The 24,224-nt window shown below is 39.6% G+C and overlaps 2 protein-coding genes and 1 long non-coding RNA gene across 10 annotated transcripts in view; 2 read left to right on the top strand and 1 right to left on the bottom strand.

Moving 5' to 3' along the window:
• The window catches only part of rut (adenylate cyclase rutabaga), a 35,371-nt gene extending 11,287 nt beyond the window's left edge, over positions 1–24,084 (bottom strand). For 7 of the 8 annotated variants that reach the window (XM_017139720.3, XM_070218169.1, XM_070218170.1 and 4 more), the window contains exons 1-7: positions 23,734–24,084; positions 22,908–23,014; positions 2,971–3,253; positions 1,917–2,651; positions 1,598–1,725; positions 699–1,002; positions 100–381 (exon numbers count right to left, since the gene is read on the bottom strand). In XM_017139720.3, the coding sequence (XP_016995209.2) occupies positions 100–381; positions 699–1,002; positions 1,598–1,725; positions 1,917–2,651; positions 2,971–3,171 (1,650 nt within the window). In that variant the 5' untranslated portion in view covers positions 3,172–3,253; positions 22,908–23,014; positions 23,734–24,084. Of the gene's footprint in view, positions 1–99; positions 382–698; positions 1,003–1,597; positions 1,726–1,916; positions 2,652–2,970; positions 3,254–19,649; positions 19,882–22,907; positions 23,015–23,733 lie in introns of those variants that run through there. The other variant, XM_070218168.1, reaches the window with a different exon arrangement.
• LOC108056010 (uncharacterized) lies at positions 4,279–14,117 on the top strand. Its single transcript, XR_011419584.1, has 2 exons — positions 4,279–4,390; positions 13,103–14,117. It is a non-coding gene; the product is annotated as an uncharacterized lncRNA (long non-coding RNA).
• Positions 5,675–7,157, top strand: LOC138911820 (DDB1- and CUL4-associated factor 12 homolog). Its single transcript, XM_070218749.1, has 2 exons — positions 5,675–6,876; positions 6,930–7,157. Exons 1-2 carry the CDS (start codon positions 5,695–5,697, stop codon positions 7,083–7,085), a joined length of 1,338 nt encoding a protein of 445 aa, XP_070074850.1. The 5' UTR covers positions 5,675–5,694; the 3' UTR covers positions 7,086–7,157.
• Positions 24,085–24,224: the final 140 nt, after the last annotated feature.

Below are 24,224 nucleotides of genomic sequence, written 5' to 3'. Positions count from 1 at the left end.
AACCTAGATGCTACAGGAACACGCAACTTGGCAACTCTGCAACTCCCACCTTGAAACTCCCGATAACTTGGCGATAACCCTTGGCCAAACACCACTTACCTTGCGCGATCCCTTCTCGGACACCTGAACGCTGCCGGCGCTCGCCTCGCAGGTGCTTCCCCGTGCCGCACCTCCTCCTCCTCCGCCGAGTGCCACTCCTCCGCCGCCCAAGGCGCTGGCCGCCGAGGGAAAGGATCCGGTGGCTATATTGGAGAACGGCACCGGTTCGGAGAACTTGATCGTGTGCAGCAGCTGCATGACCACATTGGAAACGTTCCTGAACGAGAGCTTCCGTCGACTGCCGATCGCCGAGCGAACGCCCAAAGTGTTGAGCATCAGGGGCTGTTAAAAAGAAGTTAAATAAGTTATCGATATTTTCGATATTTTTCATATTTTTTACAATATTGTATAGATAAAATCTATATTTTAAAGGAAAACAATTAAATCTACAAAAAAATCTATAATTCAAAAATAGAAAAAAAAATAGAAAATGGATCGATAATATCGATATATCGATAAAAAATCTATATTTTTAGGGAGAAAAATTATTTTTACAAAAAAATATTATATTTATGTTTAGGTATAATAAAAAAATATAGAAAAAATTTCAAAATTATCGATAATATCGAAATGTCGAGACTACTATGAGATCTTCTCACCTTGCGACGATGCGGTGGCGGCACAATGAAGAACGTGTCCACGCCGTGGTCGCGTAGGTACGAGGACCGCTCATCTCCGTGCCCGGCCTCCACCTCGTATTCACCGGACAGCGAGTCCAGGGTGGCCCGGGTCACGTGCACTCGGCCGGGCTCACCGCCCGACTCCATGTGATTGGCCAGGGTCACGTCATTCGACCACACATCGAACTGCCACTTGCGGAGGCCCAGGACCCCGCAGAGCACACGGCCCGTGTGGATGCCCACGCGCATGTTCAGGATGACGTCGGTGGCCTCCACCACGGTGCTGAAAAAATAGGGGAAAGCGGGGGAAAAAAGAAACGCTTATTTCAGATTTCAATTAAAGTGCAACGAAGCTCGCTAGTTAATTACTGTTTGTCAACAACAAAAGGTTGCAAAATAATGTAATGACCATACCTTAAGGTACTTAATTACACATTTAAGTAAACTACATTTCCCCACTACACTTATCAAATCAATTATATTATTAACTTTAGCCAAACGAAGTTTATATATATTGTATATCACTCCTGTTATAAGTCCCAGAAGTATTATAAAAAGTTTAAAAAATGTTTGCGAACTACTTTCACAATAATCTTTGGATTTTTTAATTTTAATTTTTTTTTGTGTATTTCTAAAAATATAGAATAAATGTATTTACTTTATAGCCCCTGAAAATTGTCTTACGCGCGGCGTGTCATCAATTAAAATGTGATAATTATATCAAATAAGTTCTTGAGTTATTGTCGTAGACTATTTCTTATCACAAACGGATGACAGCGGAATTATTTTACCAATTTATCAATGAAGACAAGCCATGACTCAAATTAGTGCGCATGTTCTAAGGCTCTAAAGCCCTGTCGATCATAGTAGATACTCACGCAATGGCATCGATCATATCGAGTCCCATTTCCACGGCGCATTTGGCGTGATCCTTTCGCGGTTCTGGCAATCCGGAGACACAATAATAGCAGTCGCCGAGGATTTTAATTCGCAAACAGTGGTTGTCCTGGTAAAAAAAAGGGTGGAGAAAGAAAGAAAACAAATATATGAATTTAAAATAAATATATTTGAATGCTCTTGAAAGTATATCTCGTTTCGACACAAAGAAGAATCGGCGTGTGCCCAAGGCAAGATAGGCTTATTAAGAAGGTAATCAATCCGTGGTAAATTCTACAGTAAATTCTAAAGCCAACTTACATGGGCCAGCTGATCGAAGCGGCCGAAGAGCTCGTTGAGCAGACGCACAAGCTCCTGGGCGCTGCACTGCGAGGAGAGCACGGTGAAGCCGACGATGTCCGCGAACAGGATGCTGACGTTCTCGTGCTTCTGGATGTAGATGCGATGGAACTGGCCGGCCACCGGCGACAGGATGTCGTTCTTCATCTGCATGGCCACGTGCTGCGGCAGTACGGATAGCAACAGGCGCTCCAGCTTCTCGTTCTCGTCCTGGATCTCCAGCCGCGATGCGATGCAGTTGCGCGTATCGAGAAATGTTCGCCGCTGGGCTCGCTCCATCATGATGTTCACCACCAGACCGGCCACATTCACGCCAATGAAGATGACAATATTGGCGATCAGCTGGTTGTACTCCAGATAGCGCAGCGCATCCGTGAATATCTTGTAGACCGTCAGGGAGATGTGCACCGAGGGCAGGGCGATGCCAAAGGCCACCGCCTCCCAGATTTGCAGCGGCATCATCGCATAGGCGAGGAAGACGACGAACACGATCTGCCAGACGCCCTCGGCCATCACCTCCTTGGTGTCGACGGGGAAAACGCTGCCCAGCGTTGGCATCGATACTACACAGATGCTGGCCGTGAACAGCAGTATTCCGTAGCACAAGGTGGGCAGGTGGTGGTCCTTGATCACCGAGCATTGCAGGAGGATCAGCACCACTGCGAACAGGCCGCACACGATCGCATTGAAGATGTTCTGTAAAGGACAAGGAAATTAAATAAAATAAATAAATAAAAATATCGAAAATATCGATCATTTGCAAGCTCTATTAACCAGTTCAACTTGCAGTTTATTCAAAATAAAATGTTGCTTGAAAAATATTGAAAATATCGATAATTTTTAAGCCCAATCAACCAGTTCAAGTTGCAGTTTATTTAAACAAAATAAATAGTTGTATAATCGACGTTTGAAAAATATCGAAAATATCGATAAAAGCGATAGTAACATCAGCATTATCAAGCTTTCAGCTCATTTTACCTAAAAGCTTGTAATATTTTCCTTTTTCTGCACTTACGTGAAACGTGGCCGCATTATTGAAGGCCAGCGAGAGGGCCGCCATCACGCCGCAGAGGACGAAGACCAAGGCCACCACGCCCAGCACCGAGAAGCGCTGCAGCTTCAGTGTGTAACGCTGGTAGAGGCATTCCAGCTCGTCGTTCTCGAAGCGCAGCGTGTTGAGCGGGCGGCCGCGCGTCGCCTTCACGGCATGATCCATGCGGTGCCGCCGCAGCTGCCGCTGCCGAGCGGCTCCTTCCGACGCCTGCCAAAAGGAGGATTGGGGCCGCCAAGTTCAGGGGCTGCAAAAGGAGCAGAAGGTCGATCTATTACAATCTCATCTTGTATTCGATACATATAAACATAAAAGGCTAGCAACTTTTGTTTTCATTTTGTTTTTTTTTTAGATTTTGATTATTAGTTTTAAAGACATAAAATAATCATTATTTTTTTTCGATACTTCTCAAAATATGGTTTTAAGTGGGATCACAAATTGTTATTGCTCCTCTTTTAGACTTCGATTATTATTTTTAAAGATACATATTCTAATTTAAAGACCGTTATCATTAGAAGGAATATAAAATAATAATTTTTTTATCGATATTTTGTTATGCTCAAAATATTGCTATAAGATCCAAACCAAAGAAGACACTGTAGAATTGAATATATATTTTAAAATATATTTCGATATGTATATATTATATTTAGTTTGTGATTTTAGAAGGAATTTCCCTATTTTCCGCAGTGTAAGCAGGGGAGCAGGTCACCTTGAAATCGCGCTGGCGCTGCATGTCTGTGGGTGGTCGGCTTTAGAAAATGGAAAATCGGAAATGGGTGCCTTTGTGCATGGCACGCAACCAACGGAGGGGAAAATGTCCACCGTCGACGAACAGCATCAACACATCCAAGATCCGAGAGGCAGGCGGAGCAGAGAGCAGAATCGTTTAAAATAACACATTTCCCATCCGCTAAAAATAAGCAAGCCGAAGCAGAAGCTGGCGTGAAATCAATCAATGTTCAGCAAATTTTTCCCACTAGCCACCAGCCAATGCCAAAGGGCCCACGCACTTGAAAATGATTTTGAGATGGCCAGAGAACCAAAAAAAAAAAAAAAACCAAGAAAACCACCGATGACAACGGTCTTTCAGTGGCAGATTAATTGCGATTTGTATGCGACAATCCGTTAAATTCATTAAAATATTATGCACAAATTCATTTTGCAAATAAAATCCGTAATTAGCCGGCTTTAACGAGTGCAGCGTGGAATATTTGGCCGCTGCCATTGGATCGATGTCTATATTGGGCTATGCCCGAGACGTTAAATCAATTAGGCATGAAAACATTTATAGACATCGTGGAGCAGCAGCAAGAGCAGCAGCAGCAGCCCAGAAAATCACCTGAATGTGATGTGTTTAGAGATGTTCAGAGGTGTTTCAGAGGTAAATTCACCCTTTTGAGGAACCAAAACTCACAACTCGAGCTAAGAAGATACCCCTATATTTTAAAATTATTACAAATATGTATATATAAATTTTAATAATACTCAAAATACATATGTTCAGATATTTTAATAATATTACAAATATATTTTAGTTATTATTTTATTATTCTGTAATACAACCGTAAATACAAATTGAGGAAATCTAAAAAATAGGAATAAAGAGTTGTAGAATGACCATATCTAAAAGAAGCTTGTGGTGAAAGTCTGTATCCTTCAGCTTTTATATAAATAATATCATTATAATATCGTTTCCTCTTAAATCTTAAGCTACTAGCATTAACTTTGTCCTGATCCAAGATATTGGCATGCTCTTAAAGCCAACGAACTGTGCAAATTGATCCGAAGAACTCCCTGGATCTGGATCTCCCAGGCCAGTTGAGCAATCACCATCCAGCAGATCTTGTAGAGCCTCGTGTTTGAACAGTTGCTCCGAATGAACCCTCGACAATTAGACGTCAACATGGATGTTTCTTTTGTTTGTCCGTCAGTCAGTCAGTCATTCAGTTGGCTTATTCGTTGATTCGCTGTCAATTTGTTTGCTCGCGCCGCTTGTTTGTTTGCTTATGTGGGGGCTGTTTGAATCATTTTTGATGTGCGCATTTCGAATTTGCATTTTCGCAGCGACATTAATATAATGAGACGTGAATATTTTCAATTTTCAATTTTGTTTCGTGTCCCCAACCTAATGGCTTCAATGGGTGATCCACCGATCCACCAACCGACCAGGTTTTTTTGTGTGTGGGCTTGTCCAAAATTCTATTTGCGGCACGCCGAATTTCTGAGTTATGCAAGTGCAAATACGACTGCTTCGCACTGCAAGTTTAGTGTAAAAAAATAACAAATAACAAATAAAAACAAAAACAAAACAAAAAAAAAAAAGCCAAAAACACAACGCAACGGAAAAATTGCTGTCATTATAAATTCACGTCAAGTGGGAATTTCGTGCGTATTTTGGAAATTGTATTTATGTGTCATACATACATACATTTTTTCTGTTAGTAGCAGAGCTTGCAAGTATCACTCAACCACTTTTAAAGTGTTCGAGAAAAACCTTTAATTTACAAACATTTTGAGAAATGAGTTTTTTTGTTAACAGCTGTTATGCTCTGAGCAAAACCCTTTTTTGGGGTTCCCTCGGTTTAGGTTTCTACTGACTACTTTGCTCGGTCTGTTATGCTTCCGTCGTAACCTAGTAGTAGAGGTGTTACATTTCTACCGTTTCCCTAAGTAGAACAAAGTAACATGTTTCATTGGTTAGTTAAAACAGTTCGCACCTACCCGTCCAGCCGCGTGTCCTCGGCGGAGCTGGAGGAGCGGCGGGCCAAGAAGTTGGAGCAATCGGCCAGCGAGAGCGGAAGCGGTACCGTGGCGACGCCAAAGCAGGAGAAGGAGCAAGTATCTTACAATATCCTTGACTATCTCCAAAGCCGGGAAAACGGACTAAGCGATCGGCACATCGTAAATGTAGAAAGCACCAGCCGCTGCGTGCTAACCCACAATATACTCCGCGAGAACCGCATCGAGCTGGGCGACATAGGCACGGTGATTTGCTCCAAATGGCTTAGCCATCAGCAACTGATCATCGGGACCAGGTCCAACAAGCTGCTCGTCTACGATCTGAACACGCGGCGGGTGGACAACATCCCCACGGTAATCGGCCATGCCCATACCGAGGGGCACTGGGGTGATCAGCGGGCCATCGAGCTGTCGCCCAGCCGCTCCTTTTTGGCCACTACAGTAGGCACATACTCGACCGAAATGGCAGTATACCGGCTGCCAACGCTGGAACCCGTCTACGTGGCCGAGTATGGGCACACCACCAAAATATCGGGCATGACCTGGCTGGATGATCATTATCTGGTCTCCGGCTCCAGCGATTCCGGCATCGTTTTGTGGGGAATGATCGATAACCATCACACGGAGCCCCCGGATATTGACGAGGAGGCGGCGGCGTACCCGGACTTTGCCACAATTTATCTTATCAATCTCATGAAACCTCCCCTCCAGGAGATCAGTTCTCTTTGCTTCAAGAAGGAGTTCAAGGAGATCGCCGCCGTCTCCACAAGCGGATCCATGCACATCGTAAACTCGGATACCTTCCAGCTGAAGCTCTCCCGCGAAGTGCCACACAGTCAGTACAATACAGGCATTGTCTTTCACAGCGACGGTCTGTATGCCGTACGTTCTGAGGACTTTACTATCCTGCTGGACGCGCGGACGCTTGAGACAGTCAAGGAGATCACCCTCTCCCGCCGGGAGGGCCTATTTCTGACCACATCAATAGAAGGGAATATTCTGACCACTGGAACGAGTGAGGGCATGGTAATGTTCTACGACATCCGTGCCGCGAAGTTTTTGGAGAGCACTGTGGATGCTTCGCGCCCCACTGCACTGATGTGCAGCCCTACAATTGCGAAAAACAGGGTGGGTATGAATCATATGATCAGACCCTTCATCTTCACCCACTGCTACGACAGCACCAGGATGCGGATCTTCGCAGCGGGCGGACCACACTCCATCTTGCAGAGCAATTATGCGGCCGTTTGGAAATAAATCAACAGAGGATGCGATTGGCGCATTTTGATTCCAATCGTTCACCTGCATACGTATTCCGCCAAGTCCACCGCCAATAAACATAATACACAATTACCGATCCTTGTTATGTATAATACACACAATACAAATAATGGAATGCAAATTTATAGACACTGCAGCTGATTTATAGTCTGATCTATGGTAAATAATCTATGGTATTGTGGGCCAGCTGACGACACGCGCTATTGGGAATACTTGGCATCATCCAATCCATCTATCGAATAATACGTATTATTTCGATGTACATATGTATGTAGTAACTAACCCCCTTGAGTAGCGCAGAGCATGACAGTCTCATGTCTTTTTCTCTTGTTTTTCCCCCCTTCTGAAACATTGACAGCCACCCATCGCATCGCACTGCCCCAAGGAGATCAGAGTCCAAAGAGGCTTCTTGCCAAGACTGGCCACTACTACAGCTACACAGAAAGAAAAACATTTCAATATTTGGTCTAACAAATGAGTCAAGAACGAACCAATGTTCTTAGATTAGGACTAATCATGAACAATTTGTTTTTATTATACCCGTTACTAAAGTAAATGTATGTAACAGGGAGAAGGAAGCGTTTCCGACCCTATAAAGTATCTATATTCTTGATCAGGATCACTAGACTTTATAATGTGTGTGGCGCCCACATCTTTTAAGATTTCGGAATATAATAAAGGCAATTTTGTTGTGCTTATTAATTCCTTTCGAAATGTAGAAAAATTTTTTCAAATCTGACCATTCATTAAAAAGTTATGACCAAATAATGAAATTCAAGCAGTGCCAGCAGTCGCTTTACCTTTTTGATCTGCAGAGTGCCTTTGGAAGCTCCGAATTTTATTTAAAGTTTAACAACGTTTGTTCTTATTATTGAAACCATTTGTTCTTATTTTTTAAGACGATTTTTTTCTTATTTTTGAGAATATTTCTCTTATTTACAGTTTTTTAAATGAAGAATTTTGTTAGCCAAATTTTTCCGCTCAATGTACTGCCACAACTACTGGCAAAACACTGCTTAATGAAAGGCCTTAGACCCAAAAGGGGAGGCAGGTTGCGTTCCGTGTCAATCAGCGGATGCCTCGCCGAACAAGAGAATAAAATGCATGGCAAGTGAATTTTTGCTGCGATTTCTCGATTGATTTTCTAGACCCAGCAATTGACAGCAATTAGGTTTGCAACACTTTCATGGGCTCCGCATTAATCGTCATCATGCTCGCAATATAATCAATCAAATCAAATTTCAATTTCCAATTTTCGCTTTCGTCGTCGTCTGGCGCCCGGCAGCAAATTAAGGCAAAAACGATAGATATAGATAGAAAAGCTGATGCAAAAGCAGCATCAGCAGCACCAAATGACGCAAACCCAACAGAAATATTTAGCAAAAAAAAAAAAAGGAAATCGAAACTAAATGTACGATTGTGTGTATAGACATGGCCATATCAAACGGTTTTTATGGGCCACTAAACTGATTGGATTCGGATTCGGGGATTCATTTATAGTTTTCAGTTTTCCCCCAGGAAAACTCCGGGAACTGCAGAGGTGCAAATTAAGTGTGCGAAAGATCATGATGAAATAATTAATAGGTGCTAAAAGAAAATTATAATGTTCTTCAGTATAAAGAGGAAATATATACAGGAATCGATCCTGGGAAACGACTCTCTTTGAAGGATTACCATAAGAGCTATAAGAAATATTGCCTGACAAAATGGATCACCCCCGTGTGTACTGATTATTACAAAAAGCCATCACTCATCCGCCATGTGGTACCATAAATACATTTTTCCACTCGCTGCTGCTGCTGCCAAAGGGAAACGAAAATTGTATTAGACCAAAGTTTCCTACTGCTAAAATATTTTGATAGACAACAAAGTTTGTCGCTCAGCCGGTCCAAAAACTAATTATATTCGTATTCGTATATGTGCTTCACTGTAGGACACAACACACACCAATTTTCCCCTTTTTGCCTGGCAAGTGGCAAAGACAAAATCAATTAGTGGATCCGGTGCACATTTTAGCCATCCACTTTACCAAATAATTTATAACACTAGTTAACAAAACAAAAACAAAATTTTTTTTTTAATTCTACAACACCTCGAAGAGTGATTATTAAATCTAATAATAATTGTTTTAAAGACAAATCATTCTTAAACTTGAAAAATTGTTATTTAAAATCAATATAATATAAAAATAGTTTATATCACCTAAAGTTGAATAAAAACTTTTGCCTTGTTTTGTCAACTAGTGTTATCTGCACGCAGAATGCTCTCTCCATATATTTCGTTTATTTTCTTGTTATTGGCATTTAAGTAGGCCATGATGTTCGGGGTTTTGCAACAAAATCAGTTTAGCTGACCCTCCAAAATCGGTAAATTGAATAGAGACCAGGACATTGCAGGCTTTCGTGGGGTTTTTTGGGAGAGTGGAAGGAGAAGCAGAAGGCAACTGGCGCCATACGAAATTTGATGTCTCGCCAAGGAACTCGTATATGTGAGCTCTGCTTTCTATTCCCATTCCAAAAAAAAAACCCCCCCAAAAGCCCATAAAAACGGCTGCCATTTGTTGGGCTTTAGCATTTTTATTAGCCTGCGGGCGAAGTTCGATTCCAAATTATGTGAGGAATTCGATATACAACCCATGCAAAGCAACTTGAGTGCATCACTCTGAAAACAGGCTAATTTATAATTCATATATAGGGCGCAAAATACAGGATGATAGCTATCCATTATCCGGGTTCTGTCCATGATGTCAGCGCACCTTTCATTGCTCTCTTGGGGGGGAAAACAGACACACACACACCTCGGCACGATAAGAATTGAAAAAGCATTACACTTTGCACTCAGATAATATGGGCAAGGCAAATAGATGCATATAAAGTGCACCATTCCAACAAAGCAGCCTGCGTATTTATGTAAATATTATTGTATCCACAGGTTTTCCCCTTCCCTGGCACGGCAATAATCTGGAGACCATCTGGGTTTCTTATCAGTCAAGTGATACACTCGAACTTCTAGTAGACAAACTTTCAGAAACAAAAAAAAACGTTGATAGTAAAACTTCTAAAAATTGTACCTCGACTAAGGTAACTCTTATATTCCCTAAAATTTTAATTATACTCCATTAAAATATATATGATTATTATTTAATCTTTCTGGTACAACTTATTTACATTTTCAAAAATTATTACCTCGACTATAACTCTTAACTTCCTCAAACATTTACTTTTAGATCATTAAAGTATATATCATTATTATTTCATTTCCTTCTGGTGTTTCGAGGGAAGCATTACTGTTATCTGCTGTAGGTAATTTCTCTGTTGGCTTAATTTCTCTATTTACTTCTCTATCTTGATATCTCTTTTTAAATGCAGTGCATTGCACTGAAAACTGATGCAACACCCCAACGATAAAAATCTAGTTGAACTGCAAAGAAATTCAAAGTTTGAAGGTTTTTCTTATCAAATCGCTATTGTTATTTTTACAAGTAAACTAATATCAAGATATATGAAATATTCTGATTTTTTCCAGTGCCTCTGTTAAGTATCAAATTTGAATTTGTATTTGAGGGATTTTCTGCGAATTCCTCGCCGATTTGCCGTGCTTCTTATTGCATTTTTGCGCCTAATTAAACGCACAGCACAACACAAAGCAACACAGCGAGATATCAAGAAACGCATTGAGCATATGTAAAAAACCCCTAACCTAGGACTGAATCGAATCGCTTGTTTGCCGCCTCGAACGTGGCTTCGCATCCGCAATGAATGGATGACGGCAGGATGGATGAATGGATGGATGGATAGATGGATGGGTGGTTGACTGAAATGGATGAGGTGCTGCGGAGGAGGTTGAGTTTTTAGTCGAGTCGCTTGAGTCGGTGGCACAATACAAGGCAAGGGCACGATGCAAATTACCCCGAAAGGCCATCGCACAAAATAAAATCAATAAAAGCGTTTATTTTTAACACACTCTCTCGAACGAAACGCTAGATGATTGAACAAACGCCTGACGATCTGGGGCTCCAGCGGGTTAATCGCCTGTGAATGCATCCCTTTGCCGTGTTCCGAATCCGAATCGGAATCATGGTGTGCGAATTGGAGACTACAAAGTGTATTTATGTGATCCCGAGATCAAACAGTAAATATTTCTTGAACTAAAATAATATACCGAGGATCAAAAGATTATACATTCATTATTTAAAAAATATTTTAAAATATAAAATATCGCCCAAAATATCGTGTCGATAATTTCGTAAAATTTTATACAATTTAATTATCGTAACATATCGAAACACAATCGTTACTTTTAAGTACTTGATATTTGCGTAAAATATCGATACAGTATCGATTTATCCATATGTTTTACCAACCCGAGTTATCCGTAGTGCTGAATACTATTTAAATTTGAATACAGTTTACCTAATAGACATACGACTGACATCCAGCATTCGAGGTAATGTCTGGGTCAACAGTTTTCTTCTCGTTCGGTTATAGAAATCTGTCTGGCCTGTCAATCGCAACACTCCGCTAACCTCGTTCTGGCCAAGATCCCAGCGAAAGTGGCAAAATCATCGAGCTAGCTAGCTAGCGATCTTCTTCAATTGCATTAGCTGCCATAACACCTCGATAAATGTTTACAAAAGTTTCTACAGAATGCGGTAAATAATCATTACACTAAAAGCACTTGGTAAGAATTCAAGGGCAAATCGGTATGATTGATATAATAATAAAATACGGGAATGAATGATCTGCTACTTTTGTGAAATAAATTGAACAAAACCATTTCCTCTTTAAGGAAAAATGATAACCAATCCCACATATTCATAGATCATGGTATAATTACCTAGATCTAGAGAACATCTGCTCGGTCGATCGTCGTTTCTGCATCACTGCATCCACTGTGTAAGCCAGCATGCACAATTGATCGTCTTAAATTGCAACCGGAAGTTGCATGATCCCAGTGATGATCTGTTTAGCATCTGTTTCGAGCTTTAACGGATATGATACGATATGATATATGGCATGATATGATTGCCCTCTCTCCGATCAACTAACTAATCGGTAAACGATTTGAAACGACTTTAATTTCACTAATACCCCCAAGATGAAAGCTATTGACTGTGACGCAATCGTGGCGGCCATCAAAACGCAAACTTATTATTTGTAATGTATGCTATTAGCTGCAACTTATGGGTGTTTCATAAGAGCAAAACCTTGGCCCCTCCGCCGCCGCCATTACTCGACAATGCAGGGCACGCAAAGAAAAACGAAAACCGAATTCGAATCCGAAATCCACAATTACCCGAACCCCCCAAAAAACATCCAAGAGATACCCAGATATACCCGTAATTTAGCTGGGTCAGCGGGCGACCATTATGAATATTAAATATTTGCCATTCCGAGTGAAAACAAAACAGAAAACGACATGAAAAAAGGTCTAATCCAATGGGCTTCCTCATTCCATGGAATTCAGCTATCAAATCAACTCAAAATATCTAGTTAAAATGGTTGATGCAAAATACATTTTGCCTTAGTGACTTTAAACTATCGTTCTTAACGATGATGCCTCATAAAAAATGATGTTTGCCACCTCTTGAAGTTTTTGCAAATTAGAAACATGACAGCAAAACCGTTAAAAACCTTTTTTATTTTATTCTTCTCCTAAAAAAAAACTGTCTATTTTATAAATTATTGAAAAGAAGACAGACAAAGAAGTTCTCTGTTTAAATGTCTTTCTTATTCTTTTTAAAAATCATTTAGAAAAACATTTTAATTGAAATTTATTTCTCACCAGAAATTATATCAATCGCACTTCTCTAGTTTTAATAGTTCTTAGCAAGATTCCCATGCAGATCGACTCGTTTGTTGATGGTGATTAAAAATGAAAAGTATATACAAAAATTCCATTGCTCCAGATCTTATGATTTCTGAATTACTGCTGTTCATTCGGTCTAGATAAATATGAATATATATACTTTGTATGGCCAAGTTTACTTATTGTATGATTTAATAGCATGACTTCTGAACATTTTGAGAATGAATAATTAATATTTTCGCGGGGTTCTCTCATCTTTAAACAGGGGAAAGGGAAAACCGAAGGGTTATGCGCCAAAATCGACATCTGCGAAATCATTCGACGAGCATGTGTTGTCATTATGAAGAGCGAGTTTTCCCGGCGATGGTCTTTTGGGCATTTTGTCAGTCAGAAGATCTCACTTAAAGTGTTGACTTTTGAATGGCAGCCGGCAGAAGCTAACAGAAACAGCGAAATGAAAAGAAAATAAACCAAAACGAAACGAAACGCCAGCAGCGAGAGAAATAATATTTCCGATTGTCATTGACTTTGTCCTTAGAATATTTAAAACGAGAAACAAAACAAAAAATACGGCAACGTCAGAAGCATGAAATTCAAAATAAAAAGAAAAAAAATCGTCGTTTGGTTTGTTTTTATTTGGTTTTTTTTTCTGAGCCTGCGGAAGACAGCCGGAAGGACGCGATGAAAAAGTTGACGTTTTGACTGCTTCCTTCTGGTCTTTTGCAAATCGAATGTTTAGAGTTGAGTTCCCCAAGCGGATGCTGGACATCATCTGTGGAGCTGGAAATCGCAAATCGCAGAAACAGAAACAGCAACAGAAACCGAAACACAAGGAACAAAAGGCGGCGCACAGGCGGCAAACTTCTGGGTTGTTGAACTAAATATGCCAAATGAATTGCAGGTGTCTTGAGTGCAGCGACCCACGCACACAGGAAACAGCTGCCGGGTGTCCTTTCCTATCCTATACTATGCTATACACTATCCTCTATCCTATAACCTAACCACCACCCACCTGAGGACACCACACGACAGAGACACTTAAGCCATTATACGCTCGCGGTGCTGATGACCCTTTGGCGGCCTGCCAACAACAACAGACCTCCCAAGGACCGGGTCCTCGAAGGATGTGGATATGTGGCTAAGAGAGTCCAATGTCCTCTTTAGACCAACGTTGTTTACGACATTTATTGTGACTTGGAGAAGAGACCACTCGAGTTAAGGCACTTGCATAGTATATCAGAAAATCACAAAATATAGATTTGATTATACCCTAGAATATATGTAACTTTGGTTGCATATCATTTTTGGCACGCAATTTCCACTTGACCTTGACGTGCCATCCAGAACTTGGCTTCCTTCTCGTATACTCCCTTTTCCCCTTTACCCCCTCTACTATAAGCAAAACTCTTTATCTGCCTACACATTCCTCATGACATCACTCTGCCCGAATCGCGAATCGATAAAAGGTTTTCCTCTCTCTCGCAGGCCGTAAACAAAATGTAGGCAAATAATATACTAAGTATAATATGTCAAGCGTTTAGGATCATGTTGGGCGCCCATAACAATTGAGGACTAGAACCTAGAACTAGAATATTACACCTCTTTTTTCAAATATAAAAACGATTTGAGGAATATCTTATGTAGAAAAATGTATAACAAATACTATAAGAATAATAAAATATTCTTATGGTTAAAAAAGTTAAAAACACAACGGTTTTTAAGTTCCAGGCATTATTATTACTTTGATCACAGCTGTATATTCACAAGCACACTTCAGTATAGCGTCGTTTCCCATACCAGCTTATCTATCTTCTCGTCTTATCAACGCCGCCTTTGCGTCCACAGCGAAAGTTTCCTGACCCTCCGCAAAGAAACACATAAGATCGGTAGAGACCGGTGTCACGACCATAGAATACCTGCCTTGCAAACAAAAAGAAAACCAGAACTACTGGTAAAAAGATATAATATACAAAAGGCTCAATCAATATGTTATATCTTGAAACTGGTAGACTCAACAGTGTAAACTTTGAAATATAATATTTTGTTGTTTACTACATTACATTTTGACCTTTCAGCAACTAAGTCAGTTGGACTGGCCATTATATAATTACATTATTAATTATAGGGTATAAAATAAATCAGAAATTTATTCAACGAACGCCTTTAAAACTGGGTACAACCTGTCCGAATACCCAGAACATTAAATGTGCAATCGCTTCGGCCACTTGAGTTTGGTTTTTTATCAGCGCAACTCGAAAGCTGATTAACCCCACACAGACCACACACTCTTTTCCCGTTTTCCCCCCCGTTTGAAAGCCAATTCTGCACTGCACTGATTTTTGTTTGTTTGTCTGTTTGCAATGTCATTTGGGGCGAATCTATTTATAGATTTCCCGTATTTCCCGTGTGTGGAAAATTTAGAGTTCCACAAAAGTTGCGCACTGCAAAAGGGTCGGTCACCTGAAGACTGCAGGACATTATAATTTCCACCGCAGTTCCTGTTTTCTTACGGGTCAGAGGTCAAAGGTCAGGAATACGTGAGTTCACTGACACACAGCGGAATCGATCTATATTTTCCAACTTCTTAATCAATTAACTTTATAAGAGACCTCAAGAAAATGTCTATCTACATTGTTTCGATGTATTCACAACCACAACCATTTTAGTGCATTATGTTTTTGGGCTTTTTTTTTGCCGATTCACCCGACTGAGTTCAGAATTCAGAATTGATCTGCCCATTATGTACTAAATAGAACATAGAATAGTCGCGCCTGTTTCGCTTTCATCTTTTTTCTTTTTTTTTGGTCGCCAACATGTGTGAAACATCTGACAGCGTATTTTGCAATGCAAAAACAATGGGCTATGAAAATACTCAAATACTCGATTCTGCGAGCTTACCCAAAATCGCTATAAATAGAACCTAAAGGGCACAGGTTCTTTGGAGAACTTTTTTTTTGAATCGCAGTCGATTTGTTTTGGGACGTGTCTAGAAGAAGTACTTAGCATCGGAATCCAAGTGGCATTTTTTTAATTAACCAATTTGTATGTGTGTCGAAAATGGAAGTGTTATTGTCTCTAGATGAGGTTTACAAATTTATTTGTTTTTTTTTTTTTTTTTGATTATTTTATAACTGCAATAAATTGTCAAATGCTCAACGTTCTGCCGCCGTTGGGCCACTTTATTGTTTGCCATAAGCGGATTGGAAGACGTCGTAAAACGTCGTCTAAAAGTGGGCAGTAAATAATTATCATACATGTACTATATGTCCGGCACCATCATCGTCATTACATAATATGTCCGAGGTGAAAAGGAAAGTGCTTTGGTGGTTTTCTTTTGCCACTTATTATTATCTCACAAATATGTGAGATTTAGATCTAATCGCTTGGTTGATAGCCGCAAAAACCTGCAAGCCTCTTGGACTGATTAGTCACTTGAGGCCAAAAAAGTAATGTTAATTAATTTCCCTAAGCAAATTTGAGCAAATGTTGGCCAAAAGTGTCGAACAAACAGAAACCTGACTGGCTGACAGGTTCAAGTGATGCCTGCTGGAATCGAGAAATCGAGGAAACAATGGAACATCTTCGGACTCTCGAGAGTTGGCAGGCGCCAACTTCACAATGCAAATTGCCCGATAATTGTTTGCTGTTTGGTCAGCAGGCAGCTTCAGCTTCAATTGGCCAAGCGATGTATTGAATCATTGGGTTGTTAACGATAGAGACAGTTTCAATACACTCTGAACTCTGAGGTAGCTAATTGCTGAATGGATATTAACAACTATAACACTAGCTTACACAAAAATCTAATTTTAAAACATTATTTAGTAATAAACACGATTTAAGATTTTACCAACTAAAATAGAAGTTGTTTATTATTGTATTTTGAGTCTTAATAAATCGTTATGAATTCCCTAATTATATATGCAGGCTATTTCTGAAATTATATATATTTTTTAGATTTTTATGAATGTTTTGGGTGATTTTTTATACTTCCTTGATTACCTAGTTCTTAGGAAGTAATTCTTTTTGTATTTTTCTTGCTTGTAGACTAGTGTAATTCAAGTGCGTTCGAGAGGCTTTTACGTGATGGTGGCCAAATCCCCCCTCTATTTGCCTGTCAATCGGCTCTCTCGTTGCTCCAGCGTTGACTCGCTCATGCATGATTGATGGCATTGATTGATCGGCGGTGAGTTGGCCCACGGGCGGGGACTCAAGATACGAGCAATCATCTGGCCGACTGGCCGATCATTGTCATGTCGATCAAATTAGCAATTAGATCGAAACAATCGAAACAATGAATTAATACAGCCCATTCATGTTATGACTTTGTTATAAAATTAAATTGCAAAGTGCCTAAATTAAAATGTTTCAGAAGATTAGAAGGATAAATAGGTTGCACCACGAATTACTAATGCCCTAAATTTAGAAGAAGCTATTTTATAAAAAAAAACTTAAATTTTAGGATTTAATATAATCCATCTAAATCAAAGAGATCAATGGAATTGTTGTTTTGCGGCCAGCGACTCAAAGAAGAATGGACGTGTGCCCAATGCAAGATAGTCGTGTGACTTTACAAAAACCCCTTTCATAGAGCATCCCCAGTTCTATATTTTTTTTACACTTTCGAGGCTCAAACTTTACAAATTTGCTGCGCGTGCGCAAAGTGTCTAAGCTCTCTGATTTCTCAGTGATCCAGCTCTTAAAATCAAACTGAAAATAAAAATCAAACACAAAACTTAATCAATGCGCGCGCTTTTGGTGTAAGTGGCTTCTGAACCAGGTTTATTGAAGGCAGGTTTATTTTATCTATCTCACTTTTGTGCAACAGCCGCTCAGATATTTTTACACAGTTGCAGTTTTGCAGTTGAAGTTGCAATCGTCTGTCCGGCGGCACGTTTTTGTCAGGGTTGCCAGCGTGAGTTCATTTTAATTGCCAGCACATTCCGTTGTCCACACACAGATACTCACCACTCACTACTCACTACGCACAACTCACTACTCACTACTTATTCGGGCCAATAGACTTCAGATAGCCACCACTATCTAAGGAGCTTTGTAATGAGCGGCATTTATGCCTGATTGCTGCCATAATGATCTCGAATGCCTGGTCGAAAGTTCATCAAACTCTGATTGCAACAGGAAATCATAATCTGCATCATCACTTTAAGATGGATCGGTTGATTTTCGGGATTACAAAAAAGTCTAAAAATATTTTAAAAGATATTTTTCTATCTTCAGGAGTCAGGAACTGTAACTTTAAGATTCGAATTTGCATTACTTGGATACAGTTTGCTATAGGGACTGATATTAAGCCCTAAAGGGTATTACTATTCCCAAACTATATATTTTGTCTTCTATTTATCTCTGATGTCCATAATTGATTCGCAGTGCAGCTCTCTCTATCTATCTATCTCAATTTCGGCTTGGTTAATTTCTGCTTCTCTGTGTGTTTTTGCTGACTCTGTCACATTTGGCGGCGAACAAATTAATTTCTGCGCCTACATGCACTAATTGACTCGCATATGGGCGTCTGTCTGATCTCCGGCGGCGTTTAGTAATCCCCAAGAAATACAGGCGGGGGCAGCAGCAAAATACAGATGGGAAAGTTACTACTTTTTATACTCTGCTTAAAGGGTATTGTGCATTTTACGAGAAGTTTATAAATCGAGAAACATTTTAGGTAATTATTCAATAGAAAAACTTATAAAAAATAGGAAAAACTCTTAATTAATTGTTACAATCAGAATAAATTTTAAGCTCATTTAGGCCAAGTTGATTATTACTTTGGATAATGTTTGTTTCTTTAAGGGGTTAGGCCCCGCATTTACCAACTACCCAGAGGCTCGGTTGGTATCATGGTCTGCTCATCTTTTGTCTTTCGCCCACACAACAAGGCGAACGAACAAAAGACGCCGGCAAGACGCAGCTTGACCTACAAATGGCTTAATAGATAGGAAAAGCCGACACCCGACACACAAACACCTGGTTGAATGCCACATCGGATGGTGGCGACTATGGTGAACCTGGGCAGCTTTGGAACACAGAAGCAGATCAAGTGCACACGTGAGAACATTCACACATGGACACTGGCACGCAGCAAATGCAAATGGTTAATTAGAAATCAATTGAAACGTATATGTGCTCGTAATTGGCCAACGCCTGCGAACAGCAAACTGCCAACTGCAACGGAGAGCCGCCAACTGCGACCCAAATACGCCACCAATTAGATGTGGCATGCAAACTGCAAACTGCAAACGGCGACGAGAAACCAGTTTGGACTATGCCCCTGCCCCTGCCACATTCACACCGCTAGAACTTCCAATTCCAAAGTTGCATTTTCTCAAACTCAAATCAAATTTCAGACCAACTTCTATTGTTCTAAGAAATTCTTTTAATTTTTAGAAAATATTTAATAGAGTTAGAGCCTTCAGTCTGCTCGAAAACACTAGAAAATCAACAACAAAAGCTTTTCGCTTAACGAGTCAACTAATCGGCACTTGGCTATGAATGAAGTGTCAAAAGTACTGCCGCCATAATAATATTATTTAACGTATTTTCCGTATGCACAGTGTACACTTATTTAACAAGAAACTATAGTTTGTTATATATTACTCTGTTATGATACCAAAATTACTTTTGGGAATTTAAGTCTTTCATGAAAATTTATATAAAATAATATTATTTAAAGTATTTTCCTTAATTAACAAGAAACTATAGTCGGTTATATATTACTCTGGTATGATATAGCATATAGCGTGGATAAGATCCTGAATCTTGAAGAATTGAATCCTGAAGAATTGCAATTTGTTTTCTACCTGTTATTCGTGGAAAACTTGTTTGCTGGGAAATTGTAGGAAGTGGGTTCTTTTGTACTTGCCACTTGCACTTTTTTATTTTTATTTATTTATTTTTTTTTTATCCGTAGCTCAAAGACTGTTGTCAGGCAATTTAGCTCACTTCCCAGAAGGTTAGAGGCAACTGACTCTTTGGGCAGGCAGCTCTTCGCCTTATCGCCCGCCGCAGGTTTTTTATTTGTATTTGCTCTTTTTTCGCTGTATTGTATTTATTTTTTATTTCTGCGGGCCCGAGAGGTTGAGGTTGCACTCGCAGTCGCGTCAATGCACAATTTGCATGCATGTCACGTTCCCTGCAACGATGACGGCTTCGTCACCTGGCCCAACGCACAGCCCCCCCGAAGAGCAGCCAGAATTTGTACATTTCAGTACATTTTGTACATTTCAGGCAGGAATAGTTCAAAAAAGCAAGCCATACAAACGGTTTAGATTGGCTAAACACCGGTTTAAAAATACACTTTGCTTATGTGGATTATGTACTTATCCTAATCCTTAATAAATATAATTTCTTTTTTTTATTTTCTTACTGTAAAATTCCCTGAAATTTGTTTTTAGTTTTATGATTTCTGTAAACAAATATACGAAAAGGGTAATCCATAAAATATTTACAAATCGACTATAAATGCAATACATCTGAAAAATATTTAATTTATGAAACACTTGATTAAAATTCAAATGAGCTAACACAGCACAGTTTTAAAACACTATTACTCACAAATTTCCTTTTAACTATTAAATCATCTTTGAAGTCACACATGTGACATGTATTCGTTGTTGCCTTGTTTTACTCTATTTTTAACAATCGTGAGCAAAATATTAAAGCCGTTGAAAACGAAAATTGTTTTGTTGGGAAGTCAATTAAAAATCTTTGGCCATGTTTTTTGGTCTGTGTGGTATTGAATTTAATTCACGGTTGGCGCCTTGATTTACGATAAAATAGAAACTAAAACTTCTTCGATATTTTAAAAGCAGATGGTTAATGTTGTGATTATTAGACTGTTAGACATTGTAGTGATTGCACTCCATTATTTGCTCATAACTTGTTAATGAATGGTTCGATTTTAAAATTTTATAATAACCTGTGAATTTAAATTATCCTTTTTGTTTTTGATAAGTTTTTCTTCAAGTGCAGGCCTGCTGGTGTTGCATCGGCCGTGAACAACGCGGCTTTGTGTAAATTGGCAGTGCGTAGTGAAGCAACAACAATATGAACAAGAGCTTCTACATCTGCGAAGCGAGACTGTGGTCACAGTTCATTGAACCGTTGGAGAACACACTTTGCCTAGCCGCAAAGATGCTGAAGAAGATGCATCCCGAAGATGTGGATTGAGACCGTGCTGCACAGACAAAATATTGCGACATTTTCCATTTCGATATATCATTTTATATCATATCAAAATAATACAGAAACTATTTTCTTTTTAAGTGGCTAAATGACATTTTTGCTATAAATATTCACTAAATCTACATAAATAAAGCTGCTGAGCAGCGCTAACGAGCATCTATCAATAATTTTAAGATGTGTCAATAATGTCTGACTTATGCGGAATGTTGACAATCGTATATCTCATAAAAGCAAGATGCTACGTTTAGCAAAGCCGAAGTTTATATACCCTGGTAACTAAAATTAAAAAAATTACAAATCCGAAATATTCTATTCTCGTTCTTTCTCAATATTGTGAGAATAATATATTTAAATATATTATTTTAATAATAATAATAAAATACGATCATGCCGAAGCAACCCAATATAACGCCATAAAATTTTAGTCATGTTCCTTTGTCGTTTATTTATTGTTTTGCTTATTATTTGCTTTGCTTGTTATTGAGCTTATTTTTCTCTGTGTGCACATGCCGATGATTCTGTAGGTTGGTTGGTTCCTTGGTGGTTCAGACAAACACTTTAGAGCGTGTCAACAGTGGCACCACCGAGCCAGAAAAGCGATGCCTTTCAGTGGTTTTAGAAGGGGAGCTTCTTGGGCTGTTCAACTACATAAGATTGAAACGTTTTTGATTTAGGGATAAAATATAAAGAGCTTTCAGCTAAAAAGATTTTAATAATATATAAAATATACCAATGATGATAAAATATATTTATATTTAAAGAGATAATATATTTTTCAATAATATATAAAATATATCAATAAAGATTTCCGAACATCATTGTATCATTTCTCAAAAACGATGTTTGGGTTTTTCAGATCCTACAAGTATTTTTTTTTGTATCTATAGTTTTTTTTCCGCAAAATCTAACACTAAGGACAGTTCAAATTGGACTTTGTCCTTCAAGGAATCTTTTGTGTTTATGGCTCTCGAAACGCGATAATCCGTGGGTGGTCGATGGGTCATCAGGCGTACATGTTTAGACCCTCAACCTCAGCCGCCCACTTGACCCACATCCTTGAACTCGAAATCTAAAGCAAAACGCGCTTTCGGCGACCCTTTTTTTTGATGATAAAAAATAAATTAAATATTTATGATATTGTGCACGGGCAACATGAACTTAAGAAGGCCTGTGAAGAGGCTACATTGTGTATCGTGTGAACATTGTCTTGGCGACATCGAAGGCCAAGAAGGCCAATGCACCAAGTGTTATTACCAAGATGCGATGTGTGCCTGCCACATCAAAGCGCAATTCAGCGGAAGAGCGGCTGACTGGCTGACTGGAGAAGCGTTTCAGGGGGAGGGAATCTTCATCTTCCCCAGGGAGATCATCGCCATCGTGAAGACCATTTAAAAATAGCAAATCCTAACGAATCCCATCGCTTTTACGGTGGCTTGTCGCATGTCTCACTGCCTCCACGATTCGTTTGGAGGTCGAGAACAGAAATACAAATACAAATAAAAAGGAAAAATCGGCGGGGAGAACGGAAAAACATGTGTCAGCTGCACCACACGGATTTCAAAATTCAAAACCTATTGCCAATGATGCCCGATGTGCTTAGACTTCCTGAAGAACCAATATTAAGAATTCGTATAGTTGATATATATTATAATTAAATCCGTTTGGTAATATATTTTATTCCATTGAATATTTAATGAATATTATTTATTCAACCAAATATTACTGATTTTTTTTCTATCGTTGTAATTCCATAAAATTCGCGTCTATGTTTAATTATTTTATTTTGACTATTGGAACTTACAAGATGCATTTCTTATATCTAAGGTTCTGATGTTCTTAAATCTTCTAAAAAGTATCTTATTTTTCGGACTTACCCAAAAAGCAACAACGATTGTGTTGCAAGTTGCAAGTTGATTTCGATTTCGATATCTTCTTTGGTTCCTTGTTTTGTATCTGTTGTTGCTTTTGTTGTTGTTGCAGGCTTAAGATGCATAGATGGAGAAAAAGATAAAAGAGTGAGAGAGAGCAATTTTGAGAGAGGAGCGAGCGAGAGAGCAAAAGAATTGTGGTAATTGAATGTTTGGCTTTTAATTAAGAAGAAGAATTGTGACACCCACGTCTGTGGGCGGGGGCGGGGGGCGTGGCAGCCGCTTATTTTGTTTTCTTCGTCGTTTGTCGCTCTCTCTCTCCGTTGGTTCTCTCCCCTCCCCCCTCCTCATTCTCAACTACTCTTTTGGTTATCTAATCCAAGGGTTTTCGATTGACCCTTTGGGGCAGGTGACATTTGGCGACTTTTTTGAGGAAGCAACGGCGAAAGCGGAAGTTGTTGTTTTTGCTGCTGCTGCTGCTTTTGCTGCCAATACCGTTATTGATTTTTTGCGGCAGCTTGTTGTTGCTGCTGCTGCCGTAAGCCGAAAAAAGGCGTGTGGCAAAGAGACAGAGAGGAAGAGGAAGACGGTGGAGGTGGGGGGAGAGGGGGAGTTGGAGTAACGTAACGAGAGAGGGAGAGAGGAGAGCCGAAAACGAGTTAAGACGAAGACGCAAGACAATGCAGATAAAGCCAGGCAACAACAAAAACACGGCCAAGAGCAACAACAACAATGAAAACGTCTTCTTCTCCTTCTTCTTCGGCTGCCACTGCATTTGTTTTTTTGGTGTTTTTTTATGTTAGTTTTCTTTAAGGAAAACTCAATTCTTTACCAGCTGCGTTTTTTAGTTTTCCCCGTTTCACTGCTTCTTAAATGCGCGCGCGCATTTCCACGACAAAAACGAAAACAAACTTTGTGGAAAAACCAACAAACAACAAAAAAAACACTGGCACCGCACCGAAAAAAAAATAATTTAAAATCGTCGCGTTATCCAACGGCTTTCCACCAACAACTTGACTTTCCGACGCGATTTCTTCGGCTAGCGAGGTTTGTTTGGCTTGGTTTGTTTGGCTTTCGATTCGGTTTGGTGTTTGTTGGCCTGGTCTGTTCTCAGTTCTCACTTCTCAGCAAAGCAGCGTCCGCGGCGCGTCCGTTCAAGTCGAAGCGAACCGAAACGAACCGAACCAAAACGAATACAAATGCGAATATCGAAATCGAAGCGAACGTCGGCGCGCTGCGAAAGCACAGTCCTAGAGAGCGATAGTATATCGATATATATCGACCATTTTCACCAGTCAGCTGATGCGTTTTTAAATTATATCA

This window comes from Drosophila takahashii, chromosome X (assembly GCF_030179915.1).
Source record: "Drosophila takahashii strain IR98-3 E-12201 chromosome X, DtakHiC1v2, whole genome shotgun sequence".
Lineage (NCBI taxonomy): Eukaryota > Metazoa > Arthropoda > Insecta > Diptera > Drosophilidae > Drosophila > Drosophila takahashii.
Note: the sequence above shows the minus strand (reverse complement) of the source record. Positions and strands in the feature narration are given on the sequence as shown.

Excerpts from the sequence above, each read along its gene's own strand:
- LOC138911820 (XM_070218749.1), top strand. The coding sequence starts at position 5,695 with ATGTTTCATTGGTTAGTTAAAACAGTTCGCACCTACCCGTCCAGCCGC. Across the intron at positions 6,877-6,929 it reads CTACAATTGCGAAAAACAGG|CACCAGGATGCGGATCTTCG; the intron begins GTGGGTATGAAT and ends CTGCTACGACAG.